General features: G+C 33.0%; 2 protein-coding genes across 7 annotated transcripts; both read right to left on the bottom strand.

Moving 5' to 3' along the window:
• Nucleotides 1-1,522: 1,522 nt before the first annotated feature.
• Nucleotides 1,523-7,495, bottom strand: LOC124953596. Of its 2 annotated transcripts, XM_047505176.1 has the most exons (5): nucleotides 7,319-7,495; nucleotides 6,578-6,778; nucleotides 5,739-5,911; nucleotides 3,455-3,571; nucleotides 1,523-2,022 (listed from the first exon to the last, which is right to left on the bottom strand). In XM_047505176.1, the coding sequence occupies exons 2-5, from the start codon at nucleotides 6,761-6,763 to the stop codon at nucleotides 1,893-1,895; spliced, it is 606 nt and encodes a 201-aa protein (XP_047361132.1). In that variant the 5' UTR covers nucleotides 6,764-6,778; nucleotides 7,319-7,495; the 3' UTR covers nucleotides 1,523-1,892. The 2 variants fall into 2 exon arrangements, with proteins under 2 accessions (XP_047361132.1, XP_047361131.1); XM_047505175.1 differs by lacking the exon at nucleotides 7,319-7,495 and having other exon boundaries at nucleotides 6,578-6,952.
• A 4,027-nt stretch (nucleotides 7,496-11,522) lies between these two features.
• LOC124953590 lies at nucleotides 11,523-22,962 on the bottom strand. 5 transcript variants are annotated; one of them, XM_047505165.1, is made up of 5 exons: nucleotides 22,039-22,962; nucleotides 21,497-21,918; nucleotides 12,866-13,032; nucleotides 11,837-11,944; nucleotides 11,523-11,773 (listed from the first exon to the last, which is right to left on the bottom strand). In XM_047505165.1, exons 2-5 carry the CDS (start codon nucleotides 21,626-21,628, stop codon nucleotides 11,638-11,640), a joined length of 543 nt encoding a protein of 180 aa, XP_047361121.1. In that variant the 5' UTR covers nucleotides 21,629-21,918; nucleotides 22,039-22,962; the 3' UTR covers nucleotides 11,523-11,637. The 5 variants fall into 5 exon arrangements, with proteins under 5 accessions (XP_047361121.1, XP_047361122.1, XP_047361123.1 ...); XM_047505166.1 differs by having other exon boundaries at nucleotides 22,242-22,962; XM_047505167.1 differs by lacking the exons at nucleotides 21,497-21,918; nucleotides 22,039-22,962 and adding an exon at nucleotides 15,717-15,987.
• Between the last annotated feature and the right edge of the window lie 745 nt (nucleotides 22,963-23,707).

The raw sequence follows: 23,707 nt of genomic DNA, 5'->3' as shown, positions 1-23,707 counted from the left end.
TTTCGAGAATTATTTACATCGTAATCGGTCGGCTCGGACTTTTCAAACGCGATCGTCTGAAAATCAATCTAAATTTGTTTTCTTCTTTCGTTTGTCTTGTGTTCAGTTGATCTCTTTCTCTCTATCTCCTTCTTTCCTGCAAAAATGAGCCACTGGAAGGAACGCAATACCGTCGTGTCGAGAGTAATGAAATTTAAATAAGAAAATATTTACCTTAATGTTTTCCCATATAACGAAGCTCTTGCTCTGACTTTTGACCTCGATTTTTCATTTACGAAAAGAATACGTTCTAATCTGTGCCTCTGTAAAATATAATAATATAAAATAACATTCACAGGTCGAGAACTAATAACTTTATTTCCATATGAATTATTTCCATTGTTTTTCAGTAATATAATAAAATATTATACTTATACAAAAGTTGATATGATATGAGGAAGAGAGATAATTGACTTAGCCGTTTAATTTTCTACGTCGAAATGTAAAAGTTATTTCAAGGTCATTCTAATTTTTGTTTTTTTTTTTTTATTTTGCTTCATCTCCAAATGATATATGTTTGTTATCGTGATACAACAATCCATTTTTTCTTTTATTTTTTTTATTTTTTTATTTTTTCTAAGATTATCTTGAGATAAAAGATTAGATTTGAACGAGAGAAATGTAAAAATTCTTGAACTTATAGTTTTAATTCAAATAACATATTCATTATTAGTTATTCAACGAATCATAATACTCATTCATATGCCGTGCAACTTTTTTATAGAATATTTAATGATATTATCGAAAATAATAAAAATATTATAATTCGGATAGAAAAATTTGTTAAACTCACCTAATACATGTAGATATATCGCTATTATATTGTACCAATTTATAAATTATTCAAATTAATTAATTTCAAAGCGAAGTATCAAATTCTTCGCGTTTTAAGATTTTAACGGTAATTACACTTTCGATGATCAAAAGATTCATCGGATCGATCCTCCTTTGATCAACGCGAACCGAATAAACTTCGGTTAAACTTTAACCAAAAGTTTCATCAAAGATAAAGCTCGCTAAGCTCTCGAGTAGGAGGCCATTTCCTGGTCGAAATTGTAAAAAATCAAAATGCACGGAGCATTTCGCCTTTGACGTCGACGTCCTGGCGAACTTTGGGAACGTTTTCCGGCAAATACGATGCCAATGCCTTTTTGCGAGGAGCTTGGAAAACATATACGATCAAAAACCGTGCTTATATTAAAAAGAAGAGGGATAAGGGGAGGGATACCGATTTTATTAGAAAATATCTGAAAAAGAGGAATCGATGAAGAGAATTTACAAAGGTAAACTTTTGCGATATTGTATTTACCAAAGAAAAAAAAAAAAAAAAAAAAAACAAAAAAAGAAGAAGAAGAAACAAGTGATTTAAAAATTTAACTAAATTCACCACGAACACTTTCAATAATATTTTTTTTTTCTCTCTTTGCATATCCTCATCTCATTCTTAAAAAAAAAATAAATACAGACATGAAATGTATTCGTTCGTTCGATTTAATTCAATTAAATATAAGTAATTATCTAAATGTGTGAATGTCAAATAAAATATAATAAAATTGAGTTAAGAAGGAAAACATGTACATATATTTTCTTTTGGGTCCAACATAAGATCTCGTCGACAATGAAAGTCAGAATGATTTTGACGGAAGGCAAAGCATTATCCTTTTCCCATCAACGAGTCGATTGGACTGCAGCCAGAAAAACTTCAGTAACATCTCTAGTTGGTAGAAAGTTTTCCATCGGATTCGAGGAGCGGTCGAGCGCGAGGTTTTCGTATGAGCTTTTCCTACGAGCATCGCACACGTTTCTTACGTTCTTCTCGCGCGAACGAAGCTTTCGCCTCGCCTCCTTCGATCTCAAAGATCCACACTGTAAATGGAGTATCGGCACGTTGGATAAAGTTTCTCGCAGTTTCCACCGTTCTGATACGCTCTCTCATAAGGTCGATCCTCCGAACATTCGAATCTCCCGCCGTCTCTTGGTAATCTAAACAAACGTCTATTTCATCATTTGATTCGAATTGATATTTTATTGTTATTTATTTATTTAAGAGATTGATTCTAAATAAACACTATTAATTTTCAAAAATCCAATAGGAATTAGTTCGGAGAATTTGAGTTACGTATACGGTGGTATTTAAAATAATAAAGATGACACCAAATTTTTTATTAAAAAAATTATATTATTTTTAACGATCGAGCATTGATGAGTTTTTTACAATTGATTTTTTACAAATGAGTTTAAACAATTTTTATGTTACAGGTCGTAATACTTCAGAAGTTTATGCACTTTGAATAATCGTAGCGATCGTTACGCAAAATACCTTGTATATATTTGTGTGAAATCTTTAAAGAATTTTTCTTTTATTTTCTTTTTAATTTGAATTCTAATTTGAATAGATCAATACTTATTTCTCAATCAATGCAATATAGATAAGACCAATAAATAATTGGATTTTCGAAACTTCACGAATATATACCAACCGATCTTTCTAATTGGTAGAAAATTCGTTGTGATATTTTCCAGTAACGCAAAACGATACCAATATAATTTTCTGCCGTTCTTACATCCTCCCCCGTTCATTCCATTTCGTTGCTCCCTGTTCAACCTTCCCCTCTTTCTTTCGTTATCTTGCTCCTCCGGATCTCGTTTACTCGTTTACCGAAGTATTCCATCCCCCTATCAGAGTTTCGCGTTCTTTGCAGTACTTTTACAATTTCTATGCGTGTGCAACGAAAAGATGGAGGAGGGAACACAACGAGGAAGCTCGTTTGCTTATTTAAATCGTCCGATATCGAGGAGAATACGGGCAGGCGAACGAACGACCGGCGTAACTTTACATAAAACACTTTAAACGAACGTCTAGCAGCAAAGTGAAATACAGCGAAGTTAACGTCGAGCGAATATAAAAGAGGAAACTCGAGAAAAACGTTAACTTCCTGCGACGGCGCCGTTGTCACAGCGTTTTCTTAGAATTGGAGAATATGAGAGAGAGTGAGAGAGAGAGAGAGAGAGAGAGAGAAAAAGAGACTGAGAGAAAAATAGCAGATGGGACGCCGTTTAACACTTTCAGTGTCAAACACATTTCAAGGTTGATATCTTTCAAATATTCAGAAATTTTTTTTGGCTAATCAAAAATAAATAAGAATTTTTATCTGTACATAAGAAATTTCTCTCTTGCTTATAGAATGTTTTATTATCTACAAATTTACCTGCAATAATATCTTTCTGAACACGTTTAGTGATAACCGTGAAAAAGCAAGTAGAAGCTGTCTGGCATAAATCGCGGCTGGGTCTTATATTCTGTTTAATCTTTCTATATCTTTCGTCATTAATAATTTTTTACATATTGTACTTTTTTGAAATAATTCGAAATATCTGCTTATGAAAGAAAAAAGCGAAAAAAAAGTCGACTTACGTAAAAATGGCGTGCAGGAGCTCTTGAACAAAGGTTCCTTTGCCGATTTGAGATGGATGCCTCTGACCAGCTTCACACAGGGCCTTCATTACGCAGGATCTTCCGTCGATACCAGTGCTGCCGATAAAGTTTAATTTAAAATCTACTTCCCTTCTATGCCAAACTTTGATGAGCACGTCATGCTCTGAATTAAATGAACTATTATTTCCTCTCTCACTCACTTCTTTGCAAAATAATTAATCGTATAATCGCAAAAGTTTTTACAATATAACGAGAGAGAGATAGATAGAGAGAGAGAGAGAGAGAGAGAGAGAGAGAGAGAGAAAGTGAGTGAGTGAGTGAGTGTGTGAGTGAGTGCAAGAGAAAATATTTATTAATGTTTTAGAGATACTTCATAAACTCAAAATAGTTATATAATGTATATAATAGAAAGTCGATTATTGAAACGTAAAATGCAAACGAATAGATAATACGAAATGTTGATTGTATTCCGTACAAAAAGTTATAGTTCGATTTTATTTGAGAATATTTAACCCGTTAAATGTTTAGATCTATTTTAAAATCTGTTTATCTATGTTCTATACCAATTATTAAGAGATAACGAAGATACCCCGTGACAAACATAGATTATATATAGCTTCTGTAAAATCGAATTATACAGAAATGATTTTTCTTTGAAAAATCAATAATTTTATTAGTCAAATTGACGTAAGATGTAATATTGAATTTTGTTATTTCTTTGTTTTCTTTTATTTCGTTGTTGTATTAAAATATTCTTAAATGTTTTAAATTTGCAAATTAATAATTTTTAGTTTTCGATAATATTTTAATACAAATTGAAAAAGATAATTTTTATTTTCACATGACGAATATACTCATCATAAAACAAAACTCATCATAAAAAAAGATCTTCTCTTAATAACAAGCAATATTTATCAAGCACAGTTAACAGGTTAATTAAGATTAAAAATTCATTTATCGGAAAAAATTCATTCTTGCATTATATTATATAGTCGGTAAATATATAATAAATATATGAAATATAAAGTGAGAAATATAAAATAAATTGAAAAAATAGAGACAAGTAAATAGATAGATAGATAAAGAAAGGGAAAGAAAGAGAGAAGATCGATCGAAACTTTCTCATTAGTAATAAAAATTACTCATTGTTTCGATTGATCGGTTCGTAAACATTGTTAAAATCAAAAATCTCATTACTAAGAATTCACTAACGGCTATTATTTCCTCTTTCTTTCTAATCATTAAAACGTGTTCTCGACGTAAAATCCCGAGATCGGTCCCTTTTGCTTCATTATTCCCATGTAATGTATTTACCAAAGAAATGATTATTTTCTTATTTGAGCCTCGAACGTTGAGATTCAAACATCAAACACGTTTCAAATGCGTGGAAAAATCGTTATCTCATTTTTCATTCACGAAGAAAAAGTTCGATCGATTTGATGCGTCTTGTATATGTAGCGTACATATGAGAGAAAGAGAAAGAGATTGAGATAGATAGATAGATGAAATATGTATGCAAAAAAGGTAGAAAGAGAAAGAAAGAGACGGAGAGAGAGAGGAAGCTCGTTGCTTCGACAGTGGAAGATTGCTTTAGTTCTCCGCGGATTTACGTGGGATAAGGGCGGCCCATTTCCTACGGAATACAACGCCATAAGTCTCCCGTTATTTTCGTTGCCTCGAGGATAGCTTCCGTCGGCCCTATTTCTTTCCTTCTCTCTCTCTCTCTCTCTCTCTCTCTCTCTCTCTTTCTCTCTCTCTCTTTCTCTCTCTCTCTCTCTCTCTATCTTTTCTCTAGTCGCGATCGCGACCGCGAAAATAAAAAAGAAAGACGACAAGCGGCTTTTATTTCTTACGATTTTTCACTATCTTTTTACTAAAGTGATGGCAAATTGAAACGCATCGATGCAAACGCAACGAAGATTATCTCCCTCTAATAAACACACTCGCTTTCGTATATGTCTTATAGAATATATAAATATATAATAATATAATCTATGTAACGTAATTGTATTTGATAGCTTTGTCTTTCTCCTTCGTGCTTCTTCATCTTTTACTTCTTCTTATTCTTATTCTTCATCATCATCTTCTTCTTCTTTTTCTTCTTCTTCTCTTTCTTTCACCGTGACGCTTCTTACTCTTCGTACGACGACAACGAAGAAGGAAGCGAATTTAATTTTCCCTCGCAAGAGTTTGGACAACGACAAATTACTTTAACTCTACTCCCAAGTAACAATCTTCTAGTTAGAAATCGCGAGGTACTCACGACTGCAAGAAAGCTTCAACCTTCGGGAACATGACACTTCGGCTTCTACGGTGAAGTAAATCCGATATCTTGGAGTCGACTTTACTCGGAAGTTCCCAAGCCAACGCTGCTGTCAGACCCATCACCAAATCATCGTTTCTGCCATACGCTCCGATAGTCAGGCAGTATACTAACTAAAAGGGATTTATATATAAATATATCTATGTATGTATATCTATCTAGGTATACGTGCCTATGTGTTAGTCTCTTACATACGTATTTATTCTACTACGCGATATACGTTTCCCATCGGTTTTCTGTCGATCCATTTCTCCAAACGCTATACTCTTCGCGCTAGATTCGTATCTCGAAAGATATATCGATATATCTATGTTAACGAATAGTCGTACTCATTTATCCTTTTTCAATCTCTTTTAAGTTTTTTTAATTTATTCGGGTTCCTCCTCCCCTCCTCCCCTCCCCCCTCCACCCGTTCATTTTATTCATTCTCCTACATTCATTCCATCTTTAACGTGTATCTTTATAATTGAAAATAATTATAACGTAACTATTGCAAATTCATGACAAATATTCAAATTCTCATTTGTAAAGTATTTTAAATCGTTTATAGAAAACTTTTCCCAATTTTTATATATTTATTTACATTGGTTCATGTTTATTTTCAAATCCGTCACTGAAATAAAAATGTAAAAGAAGAAATAAAAGACAAGTAAGAAAAGGAAAAAGAACGTTCTCATTTGATTTCTTTGTATACCATTAGTGAAAGCTCGAAGGTACGCGAAACATCCGCAATAATTAGGAGAAGGATGCACTACGTATATATTTCTGACGTTATTTACCTGCAAGTTGCTACCTTCGGGAAAGATCAGGTACCTCTTTTGTCGCGATAGCATTCTCGGAGAGACCTCGACTTCCGTGGAATTTCCTCGTACATCCTCATGGAGACTGTTGGCGTATAAGATGAAGAAATCCAAACACCATGAGATCACGAAGAGATGACTCAAGGAACGACGGAAACTTCGCATCTCTTCGAGAAGAGACTACAACCAAACGTTATTTTCCTATTTTCCTGAATCCTTTGTACGTCACTTCCAGTTTCTACGTAAGATACGGAAGCAACCGATTCCGTCAACTCTCTTTCACTTCAACAGGAACCACGCTCATGACGTTCAACGACTAGTTCGTAAAATTTACTCTATGAAAGAGTTAGTAAAAAGAAAAAGTAAATACGAATGAAATAAGAAGAAAGAAATAAGCAAAAAAACAAAACAAAAATCAACTGATTGTAATAAAATAAATTATTATGACTTTACATTTGTATTTCAAAGAAAAATCATTCGATTTAATTAACTTATAAAAAAAAAAAAAAAAAAAAAAAAAAGAGGAAAAGAAGAAGAACAATAAATCGTTTCACCGTTCAAAGAATTTTCAAGTAACACTTTACTTCTTTATTCCTATCGCGGATCTAAGAGATTATCACAAAAACTTGGATTAATCGTAAAATTCAAGAAACTATATCGAAGAATAACCGAGCCAAGGTTCGAAGTGATGTAAATTTTATAAAAATTTATCGATCGTACGAAAAGTTAGAAGTAAAATCGAGATACGACGAAGTTCACGACTGGTTAAGATCGTCGTTCGATAATGATCTCCTCCCTCTTTTGCTCGAGTAATTTTCGAGAAGGAGACGTCATCTCGGTGTGGTATCGAACTGCGTCAATTCGTTAAATATCTCACGAGATTCACAAGACGAAGCTGTTGGTTAGTTCCTCTCGGAAGATTTACTAAACAACCAGAGTGAAAAAGACAGAGATAGAGAGATAGATAGATAGAGAGAGAGAGAGAGAGAGAGAGAGAGAGAGAGAAAGAGAGAAAGAGAAAAAGAGAGAAAGAGAGAGAGAGGGAAAGAGATGGAGAATAATGTTTTCTTTGGTTATTTCCGAGTGTACGGTAACGGTAATACCTTTTCTCGACCATCCTCCATTTTTTCGATGGGTTAATGGCCCCGCCTGTTACCTGTATCTTATACGAGCTATTTCTACGTTAAACAAAGTTAAACGCACTTATTTATTTGTGTTCTCGTGTTTAAACATATCTCACGAAATACATAACTCACATCAGACGAGTAATACTTGTAAACATTTCCTCTTACTATTTATATAATATAATAATTTTTGCTCGGTTTAAAATATTTCATCGAAAGAAAATGAATACCCATGGTAATGACGATGTAAATTAACGCCAATTAACAATCTGAAACATTTGTTTAAAGGTTATAATAGAATGATGAGGCATCTTAATTGATATGACGTAATTTAATCAAGATCTCTTTGTTATCAATTTCATGTTTTCGTATCTAAGTAGATAGGTTATTTAATGCAAATGAAGAGACTACCTTTATGAAGATTCTTAGATTAATAGATCGCGGTAATGCATTAAGATATAAAGGAGAACTAGTACAAAAGAGGAGCAGCTTCAATGTTTTCTCTTTCTTTCTCTCTCTCTTTCTCTCACTCCCTCTCTCTCTCTCTCTCTCTTTCTCTTTCTCTTTCTTTAACCTGCCTTTCCTATTATTCATGAAAACGAGAGATTAAATACGACCAGGAACGAATTTGAAAAGCGTTGCTTTACTTTCCTAAAACTGAATCTAGGAAGCCTTCAAGGTAGTTGCGTTGGTAAAAGAGGAAGAATAAACACGTCTGCTTGATGTAAACATTCCTTTTGCATTTTCTATGAGAAAAGTAGACAAAAAGAGATAGAGCAAGAGAGACAGACATAGAAAGAGAGAGAGAGAGAGAGAAAGAAAGAAAGGAGTGAAGATATATATATATATATATACATATATATATATATATATATATATATATATATATATATATATAAGATCCATTTATGTTCGTCGTAACTGTCTCTTTAAAATATTTATCAGGCTACTACTGTGAGTCATAAAAAAAAGAACAAAAGTATACGAGTCAAATGTATTCTTCAAATGTGTTTCGTTTCGAAAATCGACAATAAGTTAAAAGAAGAACTTTTTTTCTAAAGAAATATCCTTCGTCATGGTTTTTAATTTTATTTTATTTATTACATTATTTTTTCTTCTTTTCTTACTTCGAAAAAAAACGATTAAGAAGAGAAAGGATTTTTATTCGATCAAAAGCAATTTCGAATTCGTTTCTGAAAACGTCAATTGTAAAATCGAAATCGTGAAAAGCATTCCTGGTGTCACAAAAATGCGGCAAAACTTCGCGTTGATCCTTCCGTAAGTTGTAAAAGCAATTAAGAAACTGAAAGGAAAGTCAATAATCAGACGTCCTTTAAAGTTTGCTTCTCTCTCTCTCTCTCTCTTTCTCTCTTTCTCTCTCTCTCTCTCTCTCTCTCTCTCTCTCTCTCTCAAGCTCTTCTGGCCACTCTTAATTAGCGAACGGGGTATTTGCCCGGTGCCGCAACCAGATAGCAGATAAATAGTTGAGAACGTAACTACTCTTGGGAATCGAAACGTAAAAATAAAATCAATGTGATCCGATAATTTACGAACGAGTAGTATTATTATTATCGAGCATTCTTCTATTTTAAATAGCTTTTTTATAATTCATAAGTAGAGAACGAATTTTCTATTAAATTCAAAACGTGAAAATCAAATACTCGAAAATGAAATCTTCTCGATGTCTGCATTTAAAAGGAGATCCGAATTGAAACGGTAGACATAATAAAATTCATTTCTACGTGCTACGTACAATCATTATTTGTCTGCTATAAGACACGATTCAACGGCGATAACAACGCGAAGATGGGTGGCATGTGTAAGTACGAATGATTGAATTCCAAGCAACGATCGTGATTTTCCTCTAGATTTCCATCTTCTCTCATATCATTTCGAGTTGGAAGCTTTGTCAATTGGGAAAGAGGAGAATTTAAAAAGAGAGAGAGAGAGAGAGAGAGAGAGAGAGAGAGAGAGAGAGAGAGAGAGAGAGAGAGAGAGAGAGAGAGAGAGAGAGATAAGTACATATAATCATATATAAAAATAGAGAGAAAGAGAGAGAAGCTAAGAGAAGAAAAGCTGTCAACCATTTTGCCTCCTTTTCATTCGCCGGTTCTTATTTCCTCGTTTCGTCGTAGCTCATCGCGGAAAAACGAGCCTGCCGTTAATTGCATATGGGAGTTGTATGAGTATTTGCTTGTCTGGGAAGAAAACCACAGAGCATTCTAAATTAATGCTTTTCGTTAACGTGCCACCAACGGGACCGCCAGATGCAATTATAACCACTACTCTGTCGTAGAACGACGTGACGAGATGGAAAGAGACAAGGATAAAGGGGAAGAGATGGAAAGGCAAGCGAGTCAGAATAAAACGGGAAACGAAGAGAAAAATAGTGTATTCGAGAACGGATGCATGGGGATCGAGGAATTTTTAAACCAGCTGAATGCATGTGAAAGCTTTAAACGAGAAAACACTCATGAAATTCAATCGAGCGTGACACCGGTACGGAAATTATCGTGGATCGTTTAAAAGAAAAAGAGAGAGAGTGAGAGAGTGAGAGAGAGAGAGAGAGAGAGTGAGAGAGAGAGAGAGAGAGAGAGAGAAATAGAAAGAAATAGAAAGAAAATTTGTAAAGTTTATGGTTGGTGTATACTACGTATGATAAAAATTCTCAAAAATATCTCCTTCTTACTGTATGAATTTTAAAAGTAAAAATATTAAGTTTAACGAGATGAAACTTATATTCATTTATCGTTAATTTCACACGACTAATAAATCATATCCCCTTACAATAAGTTCGATAATGATGAGATTATTCTGATAATATAGTATTGTTATGAGTATTATATAATGTACGAGACAAGTACAAAATTGCGTACAGACTAAAAAATATTAACTAACTGTTAACTGTAGAATACTAAACACGTAACTTTCTGTCCACTCATCTACTATGCGAAAAGAAATTTACTTTTTTTACATCTACGCAAAAGAAACATGGGTATGCACGAAAAAAAAAGTTTATACATTCGTTTACTTCTCTCTCTCTCTCTCTCTCTTTCTGTCTGTCTCTCTCTCTCTCTCTCTCTCTCTCTTTCTCTCTCTTTCTCTTTCACTTTTCAAGAAAACTATGAAACACTCTAAATTAATGTTTTTCGTTAAACCAGAGCATCAGAGGAGTATCTTGCAATTATATTCGTCGTCAGCTGACGCGAAAAACACGCGAACATACTGGCACTCGCATAGAAAAGAACAATGCCTGTGACACCGAAATTTTTTACGCCCACCGCACGGCACTAATCGTCGTGAAGACGAATTTTTCCAGTTGAAAAGAGAATTTTCTACGAGCATCCTCCATTTTTTTAATTCGCTATACAACGAAAGAAATTTCGTACTTCACGATCTTTCTCTCCCTCTCTCTCTCTCTCTCTCTCTCTCTCTCTCTCTCTCTCTCTCTTAGAACACTGGCTATTTATAACATGTATAGGGAACGAGTTACAATGAAATATTAGTCGTTATTTTGTCGTAATTAAAGTGATTAAATTATCATTAAGTTTTAACATTTGTTACAATAAAATTCTGTGATTTTTATTTCAACGATCGTATAAGAACAACGCACCTGTATTAAAATTCTTTAAATATTGATATTAAATTTCATACATTTATTCAGCACATTTTACAAATATATCGTAAAAGAAAAAATATATACACATATAAATATGTATTATATATTATATAATGTATATATATATATATATATATATATATATATATATATATATATATAATATAATAGTATATGATAATAACTTCATCTACTTATGCCTAGATTTTTATATTGAACAAAAAATAATCATAGATCGAAATCTATTTTTTTAATAAGAACGTTGAGTAAAATTAGATGTAATATTCTCTTCATCTTCAATTACGTGATGAAGGTTCGGAAGTTCTCTCTGAAAAAGCATTGACCCCTTGAAACTCTAATGGACAATTTTCGAGGTGAACGCGACAGAAATCTGGCGATGCATCGGTCGACGTGTCGTTATTAATGTATGGCCTGAAAACGGAACATGATTAATATCGGAGACATGTAATTGATATTAATATGCAAAGCGCTTACCCAACGAATAATTTCAATATCTTCGCCATAACGCCATCCTTCCATTTTACGTACTCGAGAATGTGACAGATGTTCTTCAAAAGACAGGAGTGTCCATTGAAACCATGACTGAAAAAATTTCCGTGTTTGCGTAAAAAGAAGAAAATGAAAATAGGGAAAAAACGTCAATGTTTGAATTTTATCATAATTAATTCTCGTTCTTAAAAATAATCTTTCGAAAATAAAATTTTGTTTTCAAAAGATACGCCAATATTAATAAATCCACTCCCAATATTTTATATATTATTTCTCTACTTGTCATTAATTTGTATGGAGTATTGGAAATATTGATACAAATATTGGATTATTGACGATTAAGTAATAATATTGGAAATTGTACCTCGATGTATTTCGACATACATAAGCTTTTACTTATTCAATCTTCATTTTCTTTTTTTTTTTTCAAAAACTAACAAATCCATTGCAAATCATATTAAAACGTAGAGTTTCATATTGCAAAATGATCCATCATTATCATTCGTAATAAAAAAATGTTATCTCTCGAAAAGTAAATAGGCTAAATACGATGTATTGATCAAAATAACGATATTACGAGTAATATTGCAATTTTACATTCTATTTAAGATAATTTAATCGGTTGAAAGGGAAAAAGGGAGAAAGGAAGGACTAGAAGGGAAGATAGAAGGGAGTCAAGGAGAAGAATTTTATCGTACTTCGACATTCGAAGGATCAAGTAGAAGACTAGGAGGGTAGGTTTCTCGAGGACGAGATTGTACTGGGCAACCTTTAAGCCTCCTACTACGGAAATCTTGGGAGAGAGCGACCAGAAATCCGGCCTCTTTGGCTTTCATCCTTCTCTCGACCTTCTCTCTCTCTCTCTCTCTCTCTCTCTTTATCTCTTTGTCTCCCTTTATCTTACATTTTCGACCTGAAATCTCCTCTTCCGATGTTCTCGATTCGAGGCCACGTGATCCTAGAATCGGTGAGTCGTCCTTTCCATTATTAACTCGCTATTTAAGTATTTATTACCTCTCGTAAACGAGCTTCGCGGACTCGTGGACGTCAGAAAGGGATCTGCCGACACGATTGTCCAAGAAGTTGCTTGTGGGTAACTCCCACGCGACCTTGAAGCCAGCAGCCTGGGCGAAAATTGTTGTTCTCTTCGGGAATGATGTTATCTTATAATTCATTCTGTACTGAAGTTAAACGGTAATAAGTATGATTAGTCCAGGCAGCTTATATAATCTATTCATTCTTGAAGAAAGATTCGTTTAAAGAAAAAATATGTTTAATAAAAAGAAAAAAAAAAAAAAAAAGAGAAAAAAATTCATTTATCGTGCAGTGTAATTTATTAGAACGAGAACGAGAAAATGATAAAGAAAATGATAAAGTGAAAAAGTAAAGGATAGAGAAAGGAAAATAACGATATTATGAAAGATCGTGGATGAAGAGAGAAAAATTAAAAAAGAAAGAAAAAAAAAAGAAAGAGATTCAATATGAGCCTTCTTCTTTGAGAGTCAACCATACTTGTTTGCCTACTATGATAAACAACGTTGAAAGAGGATAGATATATATGATAGTATAATGAATATAAGAACAACGAGAAATCTGCAATTCTGAGAGCTACTAGCTACCACCGAAAGCTTTAATAGCATGGGAGAAAAAAAAGATCTGTCGCAAGTTTTCCATAAATTCGATAAAACTGAAACGAAAGAGAACAGTTAAGTGAAATTCATCGAAGATTATTTCCGAAAAATTTTCTTTGTATTTTTTTTTTTTTTTTTTTTTTTTTTTGTTAATTTAGGTATCTGCATTGACAAAAAAAAAAAAAGCAAAGAAAATTTTCGAAGACTGTGATAGATAAACGCGATATTAATTATTAACGTAATAAATATATAACGTAAGAAGCGAAGATAAGAAATATACCTATAATATAATGTCAAACGTTACTTTTTTATTTCCTCGTGAAAAAGTATAATAGATGTGCGTAATAAACGTTATCGCTTATATACATACGTAGTAATGTGTGACGTGGCGCGAGAAAAGGAAAAGGAGGAAAAAGGTGAAGGAAAGAAAAAAAGAAAAAAGAAAGAGAAAGGTAATACCATTACGACTAAAAAATGTTTAAATAGAGTGGTATGGTTAAGTGTCATATGAACGTACATGGGAACATGCTTGTATACAACATAGTAACTGCGTTCAACATTATCGTTTTACTTAGAAAATCTCGACAGGAAATGTGAAAGACAAAGGAGGCAAGAGAGGGGAGGAAAAAGAGTGAGATAAAAAATAAAGAAAGAAAAAAGTATCAAATTGTGGATGTCACAATTCATCGAGCAAAACTTTTCGCCATTATAACTGGGATACGGTTTTCGAAATGAAAGAGAGATAGAGATAGAAATAGAGAACGTTTAACACATGGCGGTAGCCATATTTATAGTTTCCGTATTACAAGCATTGCGTTCTCAAAAGAATCTCACGTTTATCCGACACACGCGTTCCATTTCTCTATCGGTTTTCTTCCAGCTCTGCTTCGATGCTTGCTGAGAGACTGAAATATGGAATATTTTTACTATGGTTCGGATAAGCTCCTCTACTCCTCTCCCCTCCACCACTACCACTTTTCTCATTCTTTCTCTTTTTCCTACCATCCCACTTCTCATAGCATATATACGGAAAAGAAAACTTATTCATATTGCAGCATCTTGGAAAACGGAATGCTATGCCCGGTATAAAGTGAATATTTGATTAATATCTTCTTTACACAAATTTAACATCCACGATCTATTTGAAATATATAGTGGCCCAAGTAAATATTTATGAAATGTTTATTGATCGAGTTCTCAAGGAAAAAAGAAAAAAAAAAAAAAAAAGAAAAAAAAATTCGTCATACTGACTAACAAAGAAAATCTTTCGACGAATTATCATTATAATTCGTATTAGTTTATCATCGCTTAATATATCCAATATATTTATTTATTTAAATTGCTATTTATTAATCAAGGATAAATGTTCGAGGAATGATCTAAGGGTAGCAAAACGAAAAAAAAAAAAGAAAAAGAAAACAAAACGCATTGTTTCGATGGTACAGCTCGACAGTTGAAAAAAACGACGTTTTATTCGTATCGCAATACACTTGACATGGTTATTCCGTTTCCTTGCGGTCTTATGTTATCGTTGTAACTGAAACAAGTTCTACGTAAATCCACTTTCGGATCGGTGAAATACCACAGGGAATACGATAAGGCGCTTTCGAGAACGTCGAACGAACGAAATTCTACAAATTTTCCAAGTTTATGCAAAAGCGATGGATAGTACGGTAGGTAGGTAGTCAAGAGAAAAAGAAGGGCTTCGAAGGTGATAGAAAGAAGAAAAAGGAAAATCCGCGTGTTACATTTGAAATTGATATACATATAACTCATACAAGTATCCGGTATAGTTTTCCTTTCTCTCGTTTTAAACGAGAACTACCTTGAACGGAATCCTTTAAGGATAACCAAATGGTCGGCATATAAGAAAAGACATCTTGGGGTTCTCCGTTTGACGTTAAGAAACGGCCTAGCCTTTAGAACGAGGCTTCTCACAGACTTCCAACTTTGAAGCGACGCGTATTCCATTTTACCACAGTCTACAATTCCGCAGGGATTTTGTAAGGTTGGAAAGAGAGAGAGAGAGAGAGAGAGAGAGAGAGAGAGAGAAAAAAAGAGAAAGAGAGAGAAAGAGAAAGAAAAAGAAAAATAAGGAGGGAAGGTGAAAGGACGAACGTATATATGTCGTCCAGACTCTCGACCAGTGTTCACACACACACGCACATACACACACACATACACATCCATATACATACATATACACATACACATCCTTTCTCTCTCTTACTCACTATCCGACAGAAAGTTGGCAGAAACAGAGTGGCAGGGCCAGGTGGTACTGGCTCTAGTTGCTATTAAACTCTATATCGTCGAGGTATTGCGCCCGTGTAAACGTGGCAAAAGGCAACGCCGGCACGATAGGGGAGCCAGAGGCTCGTCGCCTGGATCTGGCAAGCCGTTTGTCAACCGAGAGTATCCAACATCCACCACTACCACTAACATCACCATCACCATCAAGTCTTCTCGGCTTCACCACTACCAGTATTCTCATACTACGAAATCGGAACCAGACCTTTTGCCGGATGCAAACAAGCTACGAGACTTACACTTTCTTAAGGAAATACATCAAAAATGACAAAAAGTTTACTCTAGATCTATACTTTTGATATTGACTATCGTAAAATATAATGTATTTAATATATGTATTAATTTAATTTAATTATCTATACATATAATATTATTATTATTAATATCAAATGTAATATATAACTATAATATATTATATTTAATCCTTTTCATCAATCTTTGACACGATATACTATTTGATTAATAAAAAAAAAAAAAAATAAGTAAAGAATAGTTCCAACAAAAAGTTAATTTGAATGTATATATGTATGTATATATATACATGAGATATCAAAAGCAGAAGAACTCAGATTACAGTTGGTTGAGAATAAGCTAGGAAAATAAATTATAGTTCAAAAAATTAATATTACTATATATGTTACTATATGTTACTATATATTACTGTAAAGTAATATACCGTTATACATAATAATTCTCAATTTATTTTAATTATTATGTTATATACATGTAATTACTCGTAATCATTGTCAAGTTAATTCATCTAAGATAGAACACCTCCAAAATTGCCACTGTCGATGAGTCTTATTAATAATTAATAATTAGAAAGAGTATACCATAGTTGTATTTACCATAGAATTTCCATGGGTTTGATCGGTCTACGACTTTAAAATGTTCGAAAGAATAAGGGTTATAAATCTTAGAGATTTTCTATGACTTATAGGCATGCGTCTTGGGAAAATGTTTCTATGTGTGCGTGTATATTCACGTGGATGAGAGTCAGTTGATTTATCGCGAAAGGGAGATTGGAACGATTTCGATGAGGGTGAACATCTAAAGAAGGAGATATCGGTAGAGGGAACAGGAAACGAAACTCTTTGTTACGATATAACAATACATGGGATTCGAGGTGAACATCCAGATTCAATGAATTCTAATCTATGATATAATTCGTAAGAAAAATAAAGATGAAGATTATTAAAAAAGGAAGAACAAAAAATTAAAGAAAGAAAAGAAAAAGAAAAAGAAACAAATTGTAAAAAACGAATAATTGATAAGAAGAAATCTTTCGACCTTTAACGTCGAGATAAATAACATCGACTTTATTAATACGAAAACATAATTATTTATTTCGTTAATTATCAATATTAACTGATCGTAAAAAGTAACGACGTTCTTGGTATAATAATAACAAGCGATAAACGTTTTCATAATTTTTTCAAACCACGGCGATTCCTTTAAAACGATATAATCAATCGCGTACTTTTAAAAATAATTACAAATATAATGGAAATAATATATAGATATTTTGATTGTTCCTCTTAATCGTTACTTTCATTTAGAACAATTAGTTGATTTTTGTCTGATCGATCGTACGATACATGCAAAGGATATTTAAAATGAAGATAAAACAGTAAATAATTACGTTGTCGATTCAAACATCTCTCTCTCTCTTTCTCTCTCTCTCTCTGTCTCTCTTTTCGAAAAAAAAATAACATCATTCGTAGAATTCTCGAGGAATCGTGAATGATAAATCGAGATAAAGTATTTGCATTTTGCAACGACGTTTCTCGGTGTTCTTAGAAACGATCGATAGAAACCAGGACGACAATGACAAATTTCGATCGGTTTATATAGATCGACCCAAGAGCCCTAACTCCCCCCCCCTCTCTCTCTCTCGATCTTCTTCGTGAAGGCACGAACTACGAAGGCTTGAGCATTATCGCGAACTTTCATAATTCTCGTTGCATTCTTAAAGACGCGAGAGTAAAATGCATCTCTCGTTCTCCCTTGAGAGAGCCTGAGTGATAAATCGAGAATGCCTTTCAGTATAGTATCGTGAGAACGTCCTTCTCCCTTCGACCTTTCAATTGGCCCAGTATACTCGTACACACACATACCTATATATACACAGTAATCATGCGCAATTGAATAGACTCTCTTTACAATAGAATAACTTTTTTTAAGATTCGATCGAACAACGTGATTCTTCTTTTCTTTTTTTTTTTTTTTTTGAGAAATTAAAAGAATTAGTTTATTAGATAACGTGTAAAAAGAAAAAAAAGAAAAAGAATTTTACAAATATTGCGATTGATCGTGGAATTACGAAAAAAAAGTAAAAAGATCATCTTTTTACAACTTTTTATCTGAATCTGTAATGAAAATTTCAAATGAGAAATTTTATTTCTGTTATATAATACATGCTCAAAATTCCATTGAAATCGATTAACGTTCTGGTGATCTAAAAATGATGAAAATCGCATTTTTCACAAGTTTTTACGTAAAATCTGCAGATTTTGACATTTTTCTACGCTTGTCGCTTATTTCCACGTATAAATGATAGAAGTTTTTAAAAATGTGTTATTTAAATTTTCATTACAGGCCAAGATAAAAAAGTTATAAAAAATGACATTTACTTCTTCTTTCGGGATTCCACAACCAATTGCAATTTTTTCAAAATTTCTTTTATGCAGTCATTTAGTGAACTAATTCTTGTAACTTTTTTTAAAAAAAATCAAGTCGTTTGATCGAATCTTAAAAAAGTTATTGTCCTATAAAAAGCATATGTTCAATATTCGCGTATATATGCGAATATGTGAGATCTTTTTCGATCATCAACGTCCTTCAAAGTTTTACTCGAAATATATTCGTAATCGTTGCAAAATATATTTTCCCTTATATCTATTATTATTATGCGTTTGATAACATGAATTAAATTAAAGGCTAAATAATGTTTTTGACTAAAACACATTTTTGATAAAAACGACAAAATGTTAAGAAACATCTGCAGGATTGACTTCGAATGTCCTTTCTCAAGGCTTTATTCGATAAAAAATGATAATACAACGTTTAATCATGTTACACAATCGATTAAACAATTGATTGATATTTTCAATATACGAGAATTCAATTTGTTTGTTCTACGAATTATAGAGAACTTCTTTTTTTCAGTTTGGATTTTACAAACGATCAACTATCTCCAACGAAAAATAAAGTTATATATGATCGTCTTTCACAGAATGCTCTTACGAAGCGTCGCCATAAGAGAGTGCAGCTACTAAACAGCGTGGTTTCATTGACGTTACCGTGCACTCGCTCGTAAGTGTGCCACCGTATCGGTGCTTACCGCCGCCATAATTCTTCCATCGTTAAAGGATGGATCCACCTCCTGATACACCCCATACCAACCCTATTTCACCATATCATCACATAGATATACAGTTAGAAGGGATGCTTCGAAACACCTGGTGCTGTTCTCGAATGTTAACTGGACTTCGAACTGAAATGTATCGTCTGGCGGAATGAAAATTTGTTCTTTTTTTTTGTTGTTTTATCTTTCTCGGTGTTGAGAAAAAAGAACTGGCATCTTTATTGGGTCACATACATGTGCAGAGATTTGTTGGCGTGTTCTTTCGATGTCCGTTAATTATGAAAGTATATATATATATATATATGTATGTGCGATGCCTCTAACGAATAGTTTCCACGGTAACTCCTGTCTGTCTGTCTGTCTCTCTATCTCTTTCTCTCTCTCTCTCCTTCTTTCCCTCTCCCCTTCTCTCTCTCTCTCTCTCTCTCTCTCTCTATCTCATCGTAGCAACGTGGAAGAACTGACAGGGAAATCTAATGAAAAATCTATGTCCCCGCGGCATCGTCCACGGGTTAATTCCAGAAGAGAGGACCGCTCGATATTTTCTGCCGAGAGAGTTTATAAAGCTCGCTGTGATGACGATGAGCGCATCAAAGGGACTCCAGGCGGCTTCATTAGTAAAGGTTTCCACGGATTTAGACTGCTCGCAAGTATATATAGCCTTACTTTTTGTGTTATACAATATGTGTACAATTATTTCTATCTTCTATATAAGAACAATGATTACGTTCTATTTCTCAAAGATCACGTTTAATCGACCAACCATTTTCTTTTTCTTATTCGATTAGACGTAAATATGCTTGAGTGTTTAAAGTAAATTAAAAAAATAATGATCTGAACAGAAAGCAAATTCAACGATTTCAAATAAAAGGATTTGATGTAAAGAAAATTAATGATGAAATTTACGAAGCATGAAATCGATCTTTCAAATAATTTTGTCGCTTAACATTGAATATAATTTTGCGTTAAATTGTAAAATAATTAATCAGCATATATTGACGATTATTAATATACGTATATATGCATATAAAACTCCATAGGATATCTCAGAAACGTATTTATATTACTATGACGGACAACGAATGAAAAATTTTGATTATTGACTTGAAAAAATTCACGAAGACTAAAGAAAATTGAAATTCCTTTACAATTATGTTCGTTTCGTGGATTACACAGAACGACAGACAGGACTAATGGTTAAAACAGAATAGAAGGAAAGGAGAAGAAGAGTGAGAGAGATGGCGAAGAGGTGAATGAGAGTAAATCCGATTTTCGCAAGTAAAGGTAAAAATTGTCAGATCGGATATATCCGGTTTAAACGGGACTTAAGAGGATTTAATAATGCTCTCTAACGTTTTGGATTTAATAGCTCGCTCAATGAACGATAGAAAGATAGGTGATGGACTAAAAAAGGATAGAGAACGAGAGATGCAATTAAAGAGGTTAATTCGATCGAATCTTTGCTTGTGGAATTAGAAATATTATATATATATAAAAAAAAAAAAAAAAAAAAGAAAAAGAAGAAAAGAAAAAAAGAAAAATGTCGAAAATCTGTTTGGAGAACTCTATATAACTCGTTCTATCACGTGGTGCAAAATGTATCCTTCATTGGTGAAAGACAAGTTTTCTTTTTATAATATTAAAAAATATCAGATATTAGCGGACTCTATATCGAATTATAAATTATAAATCAAAGTTTTCTCGTATATGGGATAAATAAATTACTTTTCTCAGTGATATCTTGTCGATAGCGGTATCTGTTCGAATGCAATAAGAAATATCACAAAAATGATTTTTTTCTACTTTTTAAATAATTATACGTTGCTTCCACCAAAATACTTCAAAAGTTAAGTATAGATAAAGATTTTCATCGATCCATTATTATCGTTCCTTTTTACTGATAATTATATGTATTTCCGTTTCTCTGGATCTGACTTCTCATTTTACTTCACTTTTTTCTTTTTTCTACATTCTTTTCGTCATTTTTACTTTTAACGCGATATTCATCCAATATGTAAGCTTGCTTACATTTAGTAGAAACGTAAAACTTTTAATTATCTCGATACCGGAATGTCCTCGTAGAGAAAATCAAGTTTTATATTAAATATTATGGTTATCAACAACAATGCATCGAGTAATAACGTACTTAATAATTTACAATGTCTTTCATATTTCATTGTTTTTCTTTTTCTTTCTTTTTTCTTTTCTCTCTTTCTTTCTAATCTCGAATCAGAACATATGTATATTGTAAAAATAAAAAAAAAAAAAAAAAAAAGAAAAACAAAAAAAACAAAAAATAAAAGAAAGAAATAACAATAAACCTTCGAATATACTTACAAAAAAAGTGCTGCCCTTTCGAAAAGCAAGTATCCTCGTTGTTCTTTTTACAATCTCCGGATCACTATACGCAACAACAATGGCGCATAGTATTAATAATAATAAAAAGAATCTCGTTTTCGAATGTTCCATTTTTCACGTTGTACCAAAGCAATCGAAAGGTCACCCTTTCAATAATCTCTTTTATTTCATATAAAAGATTAACTTGGTATTATTTTTCTTTTTTCTATTTTTTTTTTGTCGATATATCAAGTAATTTCTATATGTAGTTGATCTTCTATCTGTGACGGTTGATCTTCTAAGGTTAAAGGACGAACCCTTCTTCGTTAGGAGATACTTTTACTCTGCCTTTCAACCCTTTCTCTTGGCACCCTTCGTGCCAAACCAGTCCCCAATTAGTAGCTTCGTGGTTAACGTTAATTCTGCAGGGAACAAGAGAGAAATAGAGAGAAAGAGAGTGAAATAGAGAGAGAGAGAGAGAGAGAGAGAGAGAAAGGGAGAGAGGGAAAGAGAAGAAAAGAGAGAGAAATACAACGTCCTACCTTAATTCCGCTTTAGTCCTCGGCGTAACTAAGCGCCACGATTTTCGGTGTCCGGTCGATCACCGCAAATCGATCTCGTTCACCGCCCTCGAAACATTCGGTGTGGTTTATCTTCTCTCTCTCTCTCTCTCTCTCTCTCTCTCTCTCTCTCTCTTTCTCTATCTCTCTCTGTTCTATCTCTATAGATCTATCTTTCTCTTTACCCTTTTCGCTTCATCAAACACCGAAACCATCCTTCTTTTCTTTCCTTTCACGAAATTTCTTCTGCAAAAGCTTTCCTTCGATCGAGACGACATATACAAGAGAAAGGAAGAAAGAAAGAAAGAGAGAGAGAGAGAGAGAAAGAAAGAGAGAGAGAAAAGTTCCTTTCTCGGACAAAAAGTTTCCAGTGAAAGCCAAAGAAAGCACTTCTCTCTTTCCCTTTCTTTTACGAATAGTTGTCACGGAAAAGACAGTACGTAGTTTCGATTTTAATTATTCATCGTCGATTCAATGATTTCGATTCGAAACTATAACGATTAGTTTTTTAAATTATTTTTTTATTTTTCTTATTGACAATTTTTTTGAAAGTTTAAAAACGTGTATAAAAATGATTAAGTATGGTTTAAGTATCGACGCTATCTTTTAATCGAATTCAAACAACTGTTTTTCTTGAATATTTGACAAAAAGAGAGCTGAGAAATGCATCCATGGTATGAATTATTTCAAAGTGAAATCTTTTTTGATGTTTTTTTAATCGATCGTTTGTCGGAACAACCAGTAGACTACGGTTTCTAAAGAACACAGATCAATGTTGGTAACTCTTATTATCGATGAATAATTTAATTTTATTCGAACGAATGAAAATTATATCAAAAGGTTACTCTCGTTAAACACTTTTTTCTTTTCTACTTTTTCCAATTTTTCCCGACTTTTTTTCTCGGTCGTTTCTCTCTCTCTCTCTCTCTCTCTCTCTCTATTTTTCTGTATCTCTTTTTAATCAAATACAAAGCTAAAATAAAAAAAAAAACAGGGTTCACTAGGATATTTGAAACGTTCGATCGATAGCTGATAATTTGATTGTTTCTAATGTCAAACGGCAATAAAACGTAGCGTAGATTTTCGAAGTAGAATTTCAATTTCGTCTGTTTTACTCTTTTCATCCCTTTCACTCCTCTCGTCGATGTCAGTTATCTTTTTCAAATTTTCGAACGAAACCAATCGATTTTCCCACAAATCGCGTACCTCGTTTTCCACCGACTGTTACCACGATTCTCGATCCCAAGCAAGAAACACACAAGAGAATCATCGATGGACCAACCGACTGCCTTCTTTCTAACACGTTCGGTGACTTACTCGATGTTTGGACTAAATATTAACGTGTAATTTTAACAGCTAACGGAAATTTATAACTGGTTCGACCAGTGATTTTTTTTATTGTACATTTCTCTCTATATATATACATCTCTTATATATATATATATATATATATATATATATATATATTAATTTGAAAATGATCAAACTCATATATATATATATATATATATATACAAATTAATTTTATAAATATATCTACATTATTAAAATGTAAATCGATGTGAAACGAATGTACGATCGTAGTTCTGTTTCAATAATTATTATATACTGACATAAATGCATACCCTTAGCAATACTCATTGGACTTTCT

The sequence above is a fragment of the Vespa velutina genome, chromosome 13, assembly GCF_912470025.1.
Source record: "Vespa velutina chromosome 13, iVesVel2.1, whole genome shotgun sequence".
Lineage (NCBI taxonomy): Eukaryota > Metazoa > Arthropoda > Insecta > Hymenoptera > Vespidae > Vespa > Vespa velutina.
This window is presented reverse-complemented; position numbering and strand designations above follow the sequence as displayed.